This window comes from Pelophylax lessonae (assembly GCF_965119305.1).
Source record: "Pelophylax lessonae genome assembly, chromosome: 12".
NCBI lineage: Eukaryota > Metazoa > Chordata > Amphibia > Anura > Ranidae > Pelophylax > Pelophylax lessonae.
In genome coordinates this window covers 166,367,522-166,382,939 of record NC_138779.1, presented here as the reverse complement: position 1 = coordinate 166,382,939, position 15,418 = coordinate 166,367,522, and the positions used below count along the sequence as shown (strand labels likewise).

Here is a 15,418-nt window from a genome sequence, read left to right as displayed (position 1 = left end):
ATGGCGCAATTTCCTTTAGATGTTTTGCCTGGGACACAGGAAATCAACACAATGTCCTCAACACAATGTCCTCATTCAAATGAGTCAGACCACCTTAGAGGAAGGAATGACAGGGGTGAAGCACCCCCTTATCCTTGCGAGTCACCAATAAGGTGAACTCCACTAGTTCGAAACCATGCTCGCTGAGGTGATACCCACCAAAAAAGGCCACCTACTGGGCAGCGCAAGCAGGGAAACGTCTTGAATATTTTCAAAGCAAGGCTTCTAACAGTGGGGTGGAAAAAAAAAGCACCAGTCTAAAATATGATAAATGTGTGTTTAAGTCAATAGTGCATAGTCTACCCCTGTATGTTTTGGTCGATAAGGTGCCTAATGTTTTTGAAATCAGATGCTCCTTGCCAATACCACTGCTTGTGGAAGTGAATTCCAAATCCTTAGCGCTCTGACGGTATAGAACCCTTTACGCAGTTTAAGGTTAAACAACAGCTTCTCTTGTAATTTTAGCTAATGGCCACAAGTCCTTTAATATTCCCTTTCACATTATAGTTTGTTCCCCATGCTAGGGTCACCAGCAAGGTATTTCTACATTGATATAAGAATAACCCCTCAAGCATCTTATCCAGAGAGAATAAGTTCAATGCTTGCAGTCTTTCCTCATAGTAGAGATACTCCAGTCCCTTTATTGGCTTTGTTGCCCTTGTCTGGACTCTCCAGTTCCAGCACATCTTTCCTGAGGACTGGTGACCAGAACTGGATGGCATACTCCAGATGCGGCCAGACCAAAATCTTGTAGAGTGGGAGGATATTGTTTTATCTCTGGAGCGAATCCTTTTTAATACATGGTAAAATTCTGTTGGCTTTGCTTGCAGCAGCTTAACACTGCTGAGTTTCTCGTCTACTAGGACCCCCAGGTCTATTTCCATCTTCAATTCCGAGTACTCCCCATCACCAACCTTTGGACTCCCCCCCCGAAGCAAGCTTTTAAACCAGGTACTCTTTATAGTCCATACCCATGTACCTTAGTTTGTACAGTAAGCATTTGTGGGGACTCACACTGCACAATGCAAGACTTCATTGTACGATGGTAGATCTTCCTAGAAGTAGATTTCCTAGCTTTCAACAGTGTAGGAATCACCGACTGACAAACCTCCATCCTTCTGCACCTGGCGTTCAACAACCAAGCAGTCAAAGCCAGCGACTAAAGCAGGATGGAAGATCTGTCCTTGGGACAGCAGATCCTGAGCCAAGTCCACAAGGAGCATCAGCAAACAGCCGTACCTGATCTACGTACCAAGAGCAGCGAGGTCAGTTTGGACGGAATCCCCTTTGCTTTGATCCTGCACAGGAGTCTTGGCAGAAATTTGTGAGGGATGGAACAAAGCGGTCAGCCCACCTTAGAATGCCGGCACTTACTGAGCCACCAGGACACTAATTGTGCCCCCCTTGGGTATTGAATAGACCACGGCCGTGGCATTGCACAAATAAATTTGTACTGCACACACCTGAAGACGAAATGTCCAATGAGCCAGACAAAGGCTGATCACTTGGATTTCCAGAACATTCATCTACAGTCTTTTCCCCATCAAGGTGCCAGAGAACAAAGCAACTTCTAGAGACCGTGGATCCTTGTTTCATTTTATCAGAATCTCATTAGCAGAGATCTTGTGTGAAACTGCAAACAGACCGCCTCGAGGGTGGATACCACCAGGCCCAGCAAACGCATGCAAGCCCAGGATGATCGTCTGCTGAACAGAAGCTGACCTGCAATTTCTGGAGTTTTTCCAGAGAAGGCAACACCGGCTGAGGCAGAATCGACCCAGATAGTCCAGATTTTGTGGACAGAACCAGGAGCAGACTTCTGAAGGTTCAGAATCCAACCCAACTCCCTCAGAGATCAGAGGGATCTCCAAGGTGTCCCATCAGTGCGGTCAGAAACGCCGCAAATATAATTGCCCACTGCAAAGCAGGAAAAGTGCTGGTGACTGGCACATTGGAATGTGAAGGTAGTGGAATGTGAAGGTAGGCATTCTAGAGGTCAATAGTGAGAAAATCCCTTAGCTGTAGGGACACCACTACCATGCGAATGGACGCCATTCGGAACTTCTGTACCCACACAAAGCAGTTTAGCGCCTTGTGGTACAGAACTGGACGTACTTTGCCTTGCTTCCAGGGAAGGGGGGGGGGGGGGGGGAGCAGCTTCCCTCCAGGTCCCAGCATAAAAGTTTAGCCCACTTGTCAGTTTGCGACACCAGGGCAATAGTAAATACCAGCCTAAGCCAAACCTGTCAGTGAAACATATGGTTAGCCATAGCCTCCGCTCTCCTATCAACCGGATCATTAAAGGCCAAAGACTCCTCAAATGGAAGTATTCGCCCCCCTTAATTGACCAGGTCACTTTTTGCGATTCGGGACTGTTACTTTAAGGGACAGTTGCGCAGTCATGCAACACTGTACCTAGATAAAATGGATGTTCTTTTGTCCCACAAAGAGCTTTTGATGGCATTTTTATTTTTTGCAACAAAAATCGCAACAATGCCGAAAAAAAAAAATATTTCACATTCTGCTATAGAAAACATTCCCAAAAAAGAACTTAAAAATCAAAACAACATTTTAGGCCAATTTGTTTTCCCCAAAAATGGCAATAAGCATATTGATTGGTTTGTGCAGAAGTTATTGCGTCTACTAACTACAGGAAAGAATGGAATTTTTACTAGTAATGGCGGCAATCTGCGATTTTTAGTGGGACTGCGACATTGTGCTAAAAATAGGGGTTATGAGTGAGTGATCAAGGGGGTTAAAATATGTTAGCCTAGGGGAGTGTTTCTAACTGTATGGTGTTTGGGCTTTTGAAATGATCAGACCTGTGATCCTATATAGAAAGATCACAGGCGCTCTGATCATTCCAGAGAGAAGAACAGTCAGCTGTGTTTACAACAGCTGACCGTCCTCGCAGCAGGGAGCGATTGCGGGTGGCCAGCAGCAATCGGAGCCGCTGGCCCCGTGCATCGAGTCACCCCCCACCCTTTGAGTGAGGGGGGGGGCGCACCGCCCACCCCCTTGCTGCAGGCGCGCGACCAATGTATACCTATGTCGGTTCGCGGGGCGGTCATTTACAGGTTAACCTGAAAACTGGAGAGTCCACTACAGGTGGACTGTCCACTTTTTAAGCAGGGAATCCTTTATAAGGATACCGCATAGCAAAACGCTTAGAGACCATAAGAGTGTTTTGGACAACCCCACTTATTTGAAAATGTTGTCAAGATGAGCGGGAAAGGGGGACACCCCAGCCACAGAGAAAAAAAAATTGTCAGGACCAGAGAGCCCAGTAAGGAACTTGGTCCTTACTAATGACTAGGCAGAAAAAAAAAAAACTGAGTGCCTATAGCTGAGTATACCCTTTGAGTGTATGCCTTGTGTCCTACGCCTGTAGGGGGCAGTATAACCCAATTGTTAAGAATCAGGAGATGTGCCCGTCAATGAACGAAAGAAATACCCATTGCAATATTTTTAAAAGCATCCTCACTCCTCACAGCAGTTTCACAAGAGCACAAATTTTGGCACATTACTGTTTGTGCAAACTGTCACCTGTGAGAATGCTGTCACTTGACTGTCTAGAATGAAGTGGGCCAACCCTTTGACGACATTCAGTACACTATGCCAAATTTGCCTGCATGGGCAGATTTAGCTGTAGGGATTCTACATTTTAAAATGTCTAGTGGAAAAAAAAATGCATGTACACAGCTAGGACATTACAGCAAATATTTACCGGATATGCCTTTGTCTGATGAGAACCCGGGCATGGTGAATGGACTTTGCCAAACCCAACTTAAAGACCTGTGTTTGGAGACGCCTTTCCAAGAAGTCTTCAATTTTTAAGCCCAGAATGTAATCGAGCTTCATCTTCCCCTCATCCAACACACCGATACGCACCAGTCGTCTAAGCAGGGCATTTCCTAAAAATGAAAAATCCTCAGCCAATGTCTTGTATAGAGAAGGATCAGTTAACAAGTTTAAGATATACATTCCCATCGATTAAAAATTCTCACTAAGCAGGTACCTGTAAAGCAACAGAATTAACCACATCTCCTTCCACCTAATGCAACCCCCTTACTATTAAGCAGTTCATTAACATTTACTGAGAAATGGCCACCACAGAGTGTTAATCTCCTTGTTCCTTTTGCTCCACAGCACTGAAGGACAATAGGAGGCAGCCAGAAAAAAAGGGGTCAGCGACAGATTGACACTCCTTGAAGTGGGCTTGGGGTGAAAAATTGCCCAAGGGCAACATTAGGTGACAGGAGAGGCAAATATCCTGTTTCACCTTTAAAGCAAATTTTTGACATGAAGTGGTTACTGATCTCAGCAGACACTAGAACTGCTTATTTAGAGTCCACGAGGCAAAGTAAATTGACTGCAAAAGAGGCTTGCACGCACAGCATTTAAGAGCTTTTGGAACAGATCAATAAATAGCAACTACAAACCTTCAAACAAACGTTTTGGATCTTTCTCGTCTAGAGTAAGCAGTTCTCTGGCAGCCTTACGGATCTTTGCAAGGGTGAACTTCACCCGCCAAACCTCACGCTTGTTACGCAGACCATATTCACCTATAAAAAAAAAAAAAACACGACATCAGTACACAAGACAAATAACCATTGGAAACATACAAAACCATCTGAAATTGAAAAATTTGATTTTGACTGCAGATCCTACCAATTAGTTTTAACTCCTGGTCCAACCGCGACTTTTCAAAAGGACGTCGCGGAGTGACATAGGTCTTTCGACAAACCCAGCTTCTGGCAACAGGCATTTTAGGCTATCCACCTGTTAAAATAAAAACACGAAAAAGAAAAGTCTGACTAAAAGGCAATATTTTTTTTGAATTTTGGATAGTTTTGAAATAGGGACTGGAACCCCTATTAGGTTTTTATTTTATTATTGTTTGTACCAGTTTGGAAAGTTCACCCTCTTTCCCGCTTACCATGATCAGTTAAAGTGAACATATTAAAAAAAAAAAATTTTGGGTTGTTCCCAGAAAAATAGAGTGGAAATCTTCCAATGAGACACTGGTACTGCTGACCTGGGAGGCCCCAAGGAATTCCCTTACATGTTTTGGCTAAAGGACAGTAAAGAGGAGCTCCAGTCTCCCCCATAAAAATAAGCAGGTACAACTACTGCAGCTCTTGCTTTAACCACTTGCTGACCAGGCTTTCTGGCACTTTGTTTACAAGTTTAAATTAGTATTTTTTCCTAAAGAAATTACCCCAAATATTCGAAATTTATTTTTTTAGCAGAGACCCAAGGAAATAAATTCGTTATTGCAATTTTTTATAACATGGCATTTGCGCAGCAGATTAGCAACTTTGGAAAAATCAAAGAAAAGCTAACCTAATTTTTTGTATGTGAAAAAGGTTACCCTGAGTTAGATGTCACATTTAAAAATTGCACACTCGTGGAATGGTGACAGTTCACGAACTTATTCGTCTTGAATGAAGTCCAGGGTTCCTGAAAGAAGCGCAGACACCCCCGCCCCCCCACCCCAAAGACAGGTGAGGTCACCCCTTCATGCTGAAGAGGACTTGTATGCAGCACCGGACTGACCGGCCTTGGACTTGCCCCAGGGTTTAGCACCTCCAGAAGTTATGAACAGCTTACCTTTTTCTTGCACCCTGGAGGCACGAAAAAAAAAGTTTGAGCAGAAAAAGGAGGGACCCTGCTTAGGACAGGGTGTCTTATCCTTGGAGGATTGAGGAAGAGTACTCTTCCCACCAGTCAGGTCCTTGATCAACTCATCTAATGAGTCGCCAAACAACCTGTCTCCCAGAAAGGGGAGATCAGCTAAAGCTTTAGAAGCTTGGTCAGCCGACCAGTTCTTCAACCAGACCATGCGTCTTAAAACAATGCCCACATCCGATACCCTGGCCACCAGGGGAGCCACATCCATAGATGCATCACACAGGAACACCAGAGCCTGGATCACCTGGTCTAACAGTTCCAGCTGTTCGAGGAACAGTCTTGAGTCCAAAGACTCCAGCAAACCCCTAATCCATTCCGTCACCGTCTAAGACTAGCAGAGACAAAAACCGGTTTCAAAATGTATTGTAACCAGCCAGCACGTGAAGATGGCGGGAAAGGGATTCCACCCACCTGTCTACTGGATCCGTAAAAACTGGCAAATCCTTCACAGGCACAAGAGTAGATTTATTTAATCTGTAAACAGGATGGTCAACTTTAGGTGGCACCATCCAACGGTTGGAAAACTTTTCAGCCAAAGGATAACAGCATTAGCGTTTGGCACCACTAACACGTGCTTAACGCGCCACCATTGGTTATTCACAATATCATGACCAGTGGAGACAAGGGAAAAGCCTTATCAGCTTTTGGAGACTTCTGGGAGCCAAAAGCCTCCTGCTTCCCTGCCGGCGTGGGCTCAGCCAATTTTAAAGTGTCCCGCACTGAAATAATCAGGGCTTTCACCAAAGTGCATTCTCGTGCCACACCTGACAGGTCCTCTTCACCCATCTGACTGCAAGGTCAGCGACCCCTCAGGAAGGGGAGCATCTGGGGCAACCACATCAGCCTTTGAATCAGGACACCTCCACAGATAAGGCAGCGGCCTTTTACAGCTGTTAACCTTTTTCATTACCAAATCAAACTTTGGGATAGTTTCAGCTGCCCTGGAAAGCCTGGCGACTAGAGTGGGTCTGATGGTGAAATTCCAGTTTGGGACTACCAAACTGGAGTGCAAATTGTAAAAAAAAAAGGGAGTACTGTAGCTTTAAGAACACTGTTTGCAGTATCCACCATCTGATCACAGCGGTCTGCAGGGAGCCCCTTTAAAATCAAACTGATAGAAAGTGCAAGGATAGGCCCGCAGGGACCCTCAATACTTTACCACATCAGAGACACAGCCTCCTGAATCTTCAACAGCATGGACAGAAGCAGGAAATTACCACATAGGAAGTGATGTCGCCTGAAGGAATACACTGCCAAGTATAGCACCAGGGCCACACAAAGATGAATGCCCATACAAAACAGGACGCTGCAGGGAAAATGCTGCCCCATACGTCTATAGGGAGAAAATTACATAGCCCATGGCGCACAATGCGGCTATTTTAACTTTACAAGCCCACCACTCCCCCCGCCTCCCCCAGTTAGAAAACAACCCCTAGGCTCTTGCTTAACAGCTTCCCTGCCAGTGTCATTACAGTAACGGTGAATATTGTTAGCACTGATTACCGTAGTAAAGTGTCAAAAATGTCAGTTAGGGCAGTGGTCCTCAACCCTGGCCCTCAGGGCCCACTAACAGGCCAGATTTGCAAGATAACTGAAATACATCCCAGGTGATATCATTTGCTGCTAAGTGATTGCAGTACTCTAGTCTGACTCTCCCCAAGGTAATACTTAAAATCTGGCCTGTTAGTGGGCCCTGAGGACCGGAGTTGAGGACCACTGCGTTAGGGGACCGATCTGCCCTCCCCAATGTTGACGCCCTGCAAAAAAAAAAAAAAAAAAGGCTGATCGCCATTACTGGCAAGACAACAAATCTTTCCCCTAGTTTGTAGATGCGATAACTTTTGCGCAAACCAATGTAAATATGCCAATTGGGATTTTTTTTACCAAAAAGGTAGCAGAATACAAATTGGCCTAAAATTATGAAAAACTGGATTTTTGACTTACCGTAAGGTCTCATGCACACTGGACATTTTTGGAGCTGCTGTTAGCGTCAGACTTGTTTTGCAGCTGCAGAACGCCCATCCATGTCCATGTTATTCTATGACCTCATGCACACAGAGCTTTTAGGAGCTCCAAGTGGCATAGGCGTTTTACAGCTCCAAAAAAAAACCCAGGAACTGTGCGTTCTGGAGCTGCAGCGTCAAGCTGTAAAAACGTCTGACGCTGCTAAAGGCTCAATAACGTTAGCTTAACATGCATTAAGTCACGTTACACGTTTTTTTCTTTCATTCAAAATCAATGGGAGCCTATTGATTTGAATGGAAGTCGCACCGCAAGTCGGATCAGGATGCGCTGTGAGAATCTTGAGGGGGAACTCCATGCCAAAATGGGGAAAAACGGCGTGGGGTACCCCCCCAGGTTCCAAACTAGGCCCTTCCGGTCTAGTATGGAATTTGAGGGTAGCCCCACGCCGAAAAACGGCGTGGGGTCCCCCCCAAATCCATACCGGACCCTTATCCGAACATGCAGCCCGGCAGGCCAGGAAAGGGGAGGGGACGAGCGAGCGCCCCCAACCCCCTGGACCATACCAGGCCACATGCCCTCAACATGGGGGGGTGTGCACCCCCCACCTCAAAGCACCTTGCCCCCATGTTGATAAGGACAAGGGCCTCATCCCCACAACCCTGGCCGGTGGTTGTGGGGGTCTGCGGGCAGGGGGCTCATCGGAATCTGGAAGCCCCCTTTAACAAGGGGGCCCCCAGATCCCAGCCCCCCTCCCTATGTGAATGGGTATGGGGTACACTGCTTTTTTTTGCCTTAAATGTGCTATTGGTTTTTTGAGAAGAGACTGGTCACTTTTTTTTTTAGGGATTGACCGAGGCGGCACAGTGGTTAGCACTTCCACCTAGCAGCAAGAGGGTCGCTGATACGAATCCCAACCACGACACTACCTGCCTGGAGTTTGCATGTTCTCCCTGTGCCTGCGCGGGTTTCCTCCGGGTACTCCGGTTTCCTCCCACACTCCAAAGACATGCTGGTAGGTTAAATGGATCCTGTATAAAAAAATTGGCCCTACTGTGTATGTATGGTTAGGAACCTTAGATTGTAAGCTCCTTGAGGGCGGGGACTGATGTGAATGTACAATGCATATGTAAAGCGCTGCGTAAATTGACAGCGCTATACAAGTACCTGAAATAATAATTATAGGCAAAGCCGATATATCGAGGGTCGATATGCACTCTCCCCGATATATCGGAATCGGCCTTTTGATTTACCGATGTTGCCGATATTTCAGGAAAAGTGCATGTACCGGGTTGATGCCTGCAGCTAGAAGCATCACCCCGGTACCAGTGTCCATAGCCGACGGTCGGCTGTCTTGTAATGACAACCGATACGGCTGAGAAGCCGCTCAGCTGTCATTCCAAGGAGCGGGAGGGGATGCCCCCCCCGGCGGCTCGCCCAGGTCTCCTGTCCCCCTGGTATCTTCATCGCTGCCTGACCGAGTCTCCATTTCTTTTAATTCAGCACCGCCGAGTACCCGGAAGTGATGTCATGACGTCACTTCCGGGTACTGGCAGCACGGAATTCAAAAACGTACAGCATTCAAAACAGCCAAACTTGGCGTTTTGAATGCTTTAAGTGTAGAGGAGGGGTTTGGGGTCTTTTAGACCCCCCTAGATCCCTCCACCATTTATTTGCTGTATGGGACTTTTATTCCATTTCTTTACCTTTTTGTATCTTTATTGGCAATACACATTTGATTCATTGACACGTCACTGATGGAATTTTTTCTATGGACTTGTCATATATTCCATATATACATAAAATGTGAATATTCTCACATCACTGTTCACTTTTAGCGCTGCACTCTTTTTTCCCCTCCACCACAGTACCTGTAGACATTAAATTCTTTTTTTTTTTAATATGTCCGAAAATATCAGCAGATATTGACCGATACAGATATCAGATGACCAAAATATCAGTATCGGCGGTAAAAACTATCGGTTGATCACTACTATTTTTTATTGGGCCAGTTGTGAAGACCTTTGGTGGTTTTGGCTTATCGTTTATTCCTTGCTGAGCCTTGTGGTCCCTTGGAATCTGGGGACTGTGGTAAGCATAATTTGTTTTGCACGTGGTGGAGCACTAATTGGCTTTTGAAGAGAACACTGGAATTGAAGATCGCTATTAGTATTGGCACTTATGGACTGTCACTAATAAGCATTTTGAACAGGACATTATCAATATTTGTTTACAGATTTGGATACCACTGCTATGTTAATTTATGTTTATTTTATTCATGGTTTAAGGAGTCACACGACAATTTATAATAGAATGTAGGTTTATTTTTCATATAGACCTGTTGCCTAGTATGAAGGGCATTTTGTTCTCAGCTCTCATTTGCTGGCAACCATTCAGGGGTATTCCCTTTATTGCAGAGAGGGTAAGAAAAGGAGGATGAGTATGCCTGTATATCAAAAAATCTGCAAGTGAATATGAGGGCCGATGCAACTAATGGAGCTAGGGAGGAGGTGGAATCCCTACAGGTAGAGCTTCAAAGGGAAGGTATTATTGGGTATATGCTAGGAGGAGGCGGACCTCCTATCACAGCTTGGAATGGCAGCAAAGATGGGAAATGTCATTTTAATGGGGGGGGGGGGGGGGGATTTCAATTATCTGGATATGGACTGGGCAGAAGGAACCACACATTCATCTAAGGCTCGCCATTTCCTAAATGTTTCAGATGAACGTACCAAGGAAAAAACAAGGCATTACTAGACCTACTAATTACAAATACAGACCTGATTGCGGATGTAGAAATACAGGGCAACTTAAACAGTGACCATAGGTCAATAAGTTTCAGTATAAATCCTAGAAATAGTAAACAAGAGTAATACAAGAACACTGAATTTTCAAAAGAGCCATTTTCCCTAAACTGCGCTCTATGCTAGATATTAAATGGCATAAAATCCTAGGAAAAAAAAAAAAAAAAAAAAGAACAGAGGAAGAATGGGAATGCTTTAAGAACATACTAAATAAAGGTATTGGCCAGTGCATTCTAACAGGGAAGAAGTTCAAAAGCCAAAATAAACCCTGGGTGGCTTAACGCCAATATAAAAACTAAAGAAAATGCCTTCAAAAAATACATGGCCGAGTGGTCATTGGCAGCATTCCAATAGAAAGAATGTAATAAAAAAAAAAAAGAAAAAAAAAAAAAAAAAGAACGAAATCAGAGCGGCTAAAATTTAACACAAGGCACATAGCGAAACCAAAAAACGCACTTGCCAGACCAATCTATTAACCTATGAAGTAGTGAGCGGCCATCTAGATAAAGGAAGGCCTGTGGATGTGGCGTTATCTGGATTTTGCAAAGGCATTTGATACATTTCCCCACAAACGCTTACTGTACAAACTAAGGTACATAGAGGTTTGGACCACAAGAGTACCTGAATTAAAAGCAGGCTGCAGGGGCAAGTCCAAAGGATGGTGAAAAATGTGGAGTACTATGAATAGACAAGTGTGAAAAGTGGGATCCCCCAAAGATCTGTCCTGAGACCAATCCCATTTAATTCATTCATAAATTACCTAGATGGGATAAACAGCACTATCTCCATATTTGCAGACGATACTAAATTAAGCAGGGCAATACCTTCTACACAGTATGTCTAAACCTTACAGGAAGACCTGAACAAAATAATGGGGTGGGCATCTACATGGCAAATGAGGTCTAATGTTGAAAATGTAAGGCAATGCATTTGGGTGCCAGAAATAAAAATGTAAGTTACTCATGGGGGGGAGAGCCTTTGGGGGAATCAAAGATGGAAAAGGACCTGGAAGGTCCTAGTAGACAACAAGCTCAGCAATGGCAGGCTGCTGCAAAGCCTACAGAATATTGGCATGTATTAAAAAGGGGATTCACTCCAGAGATAAAATAATGTCTCCCACTCTACAAGACTCTGGTCCCGCAGCCGTCCAGTTCTGGTCACCGGTCCTCAGGAGGGATGTGCTGGAACTGGAGAGAGTCGAGAAAGGCAAGAAAGCTAAGGGACTGGAGGATCTCAACTATGAGGAAAGACTGCAAGCATTGAACCTATTCTCTGGAAAAGTACGCTTGAGGGGGGGGGGATATGATATCAATGTACAAATACCGTACTGGTGACCCTGACATAGGGAACAATCTATTCAGTGAAAGGGAATCTAAAGGACTCACAGCCATCCACTAAAATTAGATGAAAAGCGGTTAAACCGTTAACTATACCGTATACTTTAAATTTTTTTGGCTTTATGTGATTTTCCCTTAAAGGAGCGGCAGTAATTGGCTATTTACACATTTTGTAGGTTGGCGCCATCACTAAGGGTATACATGCTGTTTGTGTTAAAAGTCAGAAGCTACAAAAAGCATAGCTACTGACTTCACTCACCTGAGCCTCGGTTCTCTCCCTCATCCCCCAGCAGCGCCAGCATCTCATGTGGGCGCCTGCCTGTGACAGCTTACAGCTCCACAGCCAGGCACACATCGACGAGTCCCACTGCACGTCCTGAGTGGACAGGCAATCTTCTGGGACCTCTGACGCAGAGCAGGGGGGGGTAACTGCTTGAGCCACCCAAGAGGGAGCAAGAAATTGTTAAATCTAGGCTCTAGGCACCTGCCAGCAACCCCCCCCCCCCCACTTAGCCCAAAAAAAAAAAAAAACATGCAAAGGGGACCTTTAATTGGATGTTCCACTTTACCCCCGCTCACTGTGCCTCTACTGCGGCACAGTGGCTGGTTCCCATCCAGCGACGTAGACCTGAGTCGCTGGACTCCTCCCCTTGTGCGCGCCGCCAGAGGCTCGCTCCCGCTGTATTCAGTCACAGCAGGAGTCGGGCTAGGGGAGGAGCAGCAGCTATTGCCGCTGCTCTTCCCCGATCGTCGGGGATCGAGTTTGGAGATCCGCCCGCTTGTGTAAGCAAAGCGGGCGGATATCCTAAGTGACAAACAGTGACAGATTGCAGGGTTCAGCATAGCTGAACCTGCGATTTGTCCCTGTGTCACTCAGTCACCTCCCCCCACACACACGTCAGTAAGCACCAGTCATACATTAACCCCTCCCTCTCCAATAAAATTAACCCCTTCCCTGCCAGTGTCATTTTTACAGTAACAGTGCATATGTATAGCACTGATTACTGTAGTAATGTCACTGGTACCCCCAAGTGTCAAAAAATGTCAGTCAAGGGTCCGATCTGTCCACCGCAATGTCGCAGTCCCGAAAAAAAAAAAACACACACCAAAAATGACAGAAATCTTTCCCTTAGAAAACGCAATAACTTTTGCGCAAACCAATCAAAATACGCTTATTGCGATATTTACCAGACATAGGTGGCAGAAAACAAATTGGCCAAAAATTAAAAAAAATTTTGATTTTTACATTTTTTTGGGGGGGAATTTCATATAAAAAAAATTTGAATATTGTTAAAAATCGCACAGGTGATCAAATACCACCAAAAGAAAGCTCTGTTTGTGGGAAAAAAAAAAGGACGTAAATTTAGTTTGGGTACGGCGTCGCACGACCACACAATTGTCAGTTAAAGTCACACAGTGCCGAATCGCAAAAAGTGGCCCGCATGTAAGACAGCAAAATCCTCCAGTGGTAAAGTATGCATATAAGGAAAGAAAAAAAAAAAAAAAAACCACGCACACACAGACTATGGCCTGAAAACCGTGTATCCAAAAAAGTTACAGCAGCTACCCTGCAAGGAAAACTGCTGTCAGTTAGCAATTAGATGAGTGAGCCACTTGACAAAATGTATTTAGAAAGATTGTAACAGACAACTTTGCATAGCAGCTAGCTTTTACTTTCAAACACACAACGCCCACCCCCAGGAGACACGAAAGCTAATGCCCACACTACACGATGCAGATGTTAGCATGAAACCACACTTAAAACAGCTACAGTAAACATCACAGAATACAATACGTTCCCATGCCGCAGTGTGCAGAAAGCAGTCTCCAATATGGCGACCGCACGCTCATCAGGCTGAAGCAGTCTAATTTAACAAAAAAACATGCTCACAGCACTGAAAAGAAGTTCGGAAACACAGCCTGCACACGTTGAGCTAAACCACCAAAAAATCTAAATAACGCGCATTCCCTCCCATACAAAAAAAAAAAGCCCCAACTACAACAACACTCCAATCCTACCGAGCCACTGCAAGGAAAAGAAAGAGCAAGATGGCCATCTCGCTAAATATAATCTACAAGAGGCCCCGCCCTTTGGCTTGTCACTTCCTATGTAGCTCAGAGATGTTTTTCCCAAATGAGTCACCGGCTGCAGACTGGAGCTCCACTTTTGACAGGAAGCATGTGACCTCCACTCCACTTTTTTTTTTTTTTTGTAAGGAACGTTCATGTAACAAATATTTAACCACTTTCCTACTGTGCACTTAAACACCCTTCCCATCCAGGCCAATTTTCAGCTTTCAGCGCTGTCACACTTTGACTGACAATTTTTTCATTTTTTATCATTTTTTTCACACAAATAGAGCTTTCTTTTGGTGATATTTAATAATCTCTGGGTTTTTTATTTTTTACAAAAAAAAAGAATAAAGACAGAAAATTTTGGAAAAAAAAAAAGTTTTTCTTATTTTCTGCGAGTAAATTTTGAAAATAAATTTTTCTCCTTCACTGATGTGCGCTGATGAGGCGGCACTGATGGGCACTGATAGGCTGCACTGATGGGCACTGATGAGGTGGCACTTATGGGCACTGATGAGGTGGCACTTATGGGCACTGATGAGATGGCACTTATGGGCACTGATGAGGAGGTACTAATATGCCGCACTGATGAGCACTGATAGGCGGCACTGATAGGCAGCATTGATAGGCGGCACTGATAGGCGGCACTGATAGGCGGCACTGATGAGCACTGATAGGCGGCACTGCTGGGCACTGAGAGGTGGCACTGAGAGGTGGCACTGCTGGGCACTGAGAGGCGGCACTGACGGGCGGCACTGATGGGCACTGATAGGCGGCACTGATGGGCACTGGCAGATGGCACTGATGGACACTGACGGGTGGCACTGATGAGCACTGATGGGCAGCACCATCAGTGCCCACACTCAGTGCCCATAGTGCTGCCAGTCAGTGCTCATCAGTGCCTAGATGAGCAGGCACTGATGGGCACTGACTAGCAGCACTATGGGCACTGATTGTGGGCATTGATGGGGGGCACTGATGGCGGGCACTGTGTGTGTTTTTTTACCTTTAGTAATCAGGGCACTGGTGATCAGTGCCCTGATTACATCGCTGTGTGTCCCGGCGGCTGACTGCTCCCCCTCCTTCCTCACACTGCAGGCTCTGTGTGAGGAAGGAGCGCCGGCGATGAGAGATGATCTCATATGTTTACATATGAGATCATCTCTCATTGGACGGCTTGATCACGTGGTGAATGGCCGCTGTGATTGGCCATTCACCACGATCTGTGATCGGCCGTGTCCAAGGGGGGCGTGTCACTGGGAGGCCGTTTAAAAACGGCCTCCCGAAAATTCGAGTCCGCGCTGCAGCCGTATATAGGCTGTAGCGCGGATGGGAGCAGGTTAATGGACACTAGACCCAATTCGTAAAGGGAAGGTCGCATGTTCCCGAGGGTACCTGGCTGCAAACTGGAGCTCCACCCTCCACAGAAATTTGGGACCTCCAAAGTTTTTTTCATTTTAAATACATGTTAACCTTTTCACTGCAAAAATAGTTTTGTATTATTCTGCA

At 45.4% G+C, this 15,418-nt stretch overlaps 1 protein-coding gene across 1 annotated transcript in view; it reads right to left on the bottom strand.

Moving 5' to 3' along the window:
• RPS9 (ribosomal protein S9) overlaps positions 1 to 4,855 on the bottom strand; it is a 35,209-nt gene extending 30,354 nt beyond the window's left edge. Inside the window, exons 1-3 of the mRNA XM_082274172.1 lie at positions 4,711 to 4,855; positions 4,482 to 4,604; positions 3,767 to 3,953 (exon numbers count right to left, since the gene is read on the bottom strand). Of these exons, the coding sequence (XP_082130298.1) occupies positions 3,767 to 3,953; positions 4,482 to 4,604; positions 4,711 to 4,807 (407 nt within the window). The 5' untranslated portion in view covers positions 4,808 to 4,855. The remainder of the gene's footprint in view (positions 1 to 3,766; positions 3,954 to 4,481; positions 4,605 to 4,710) is intronic.
• Positions 4,856 to 15,418: the final 10,563 nt, after the last annotated feature.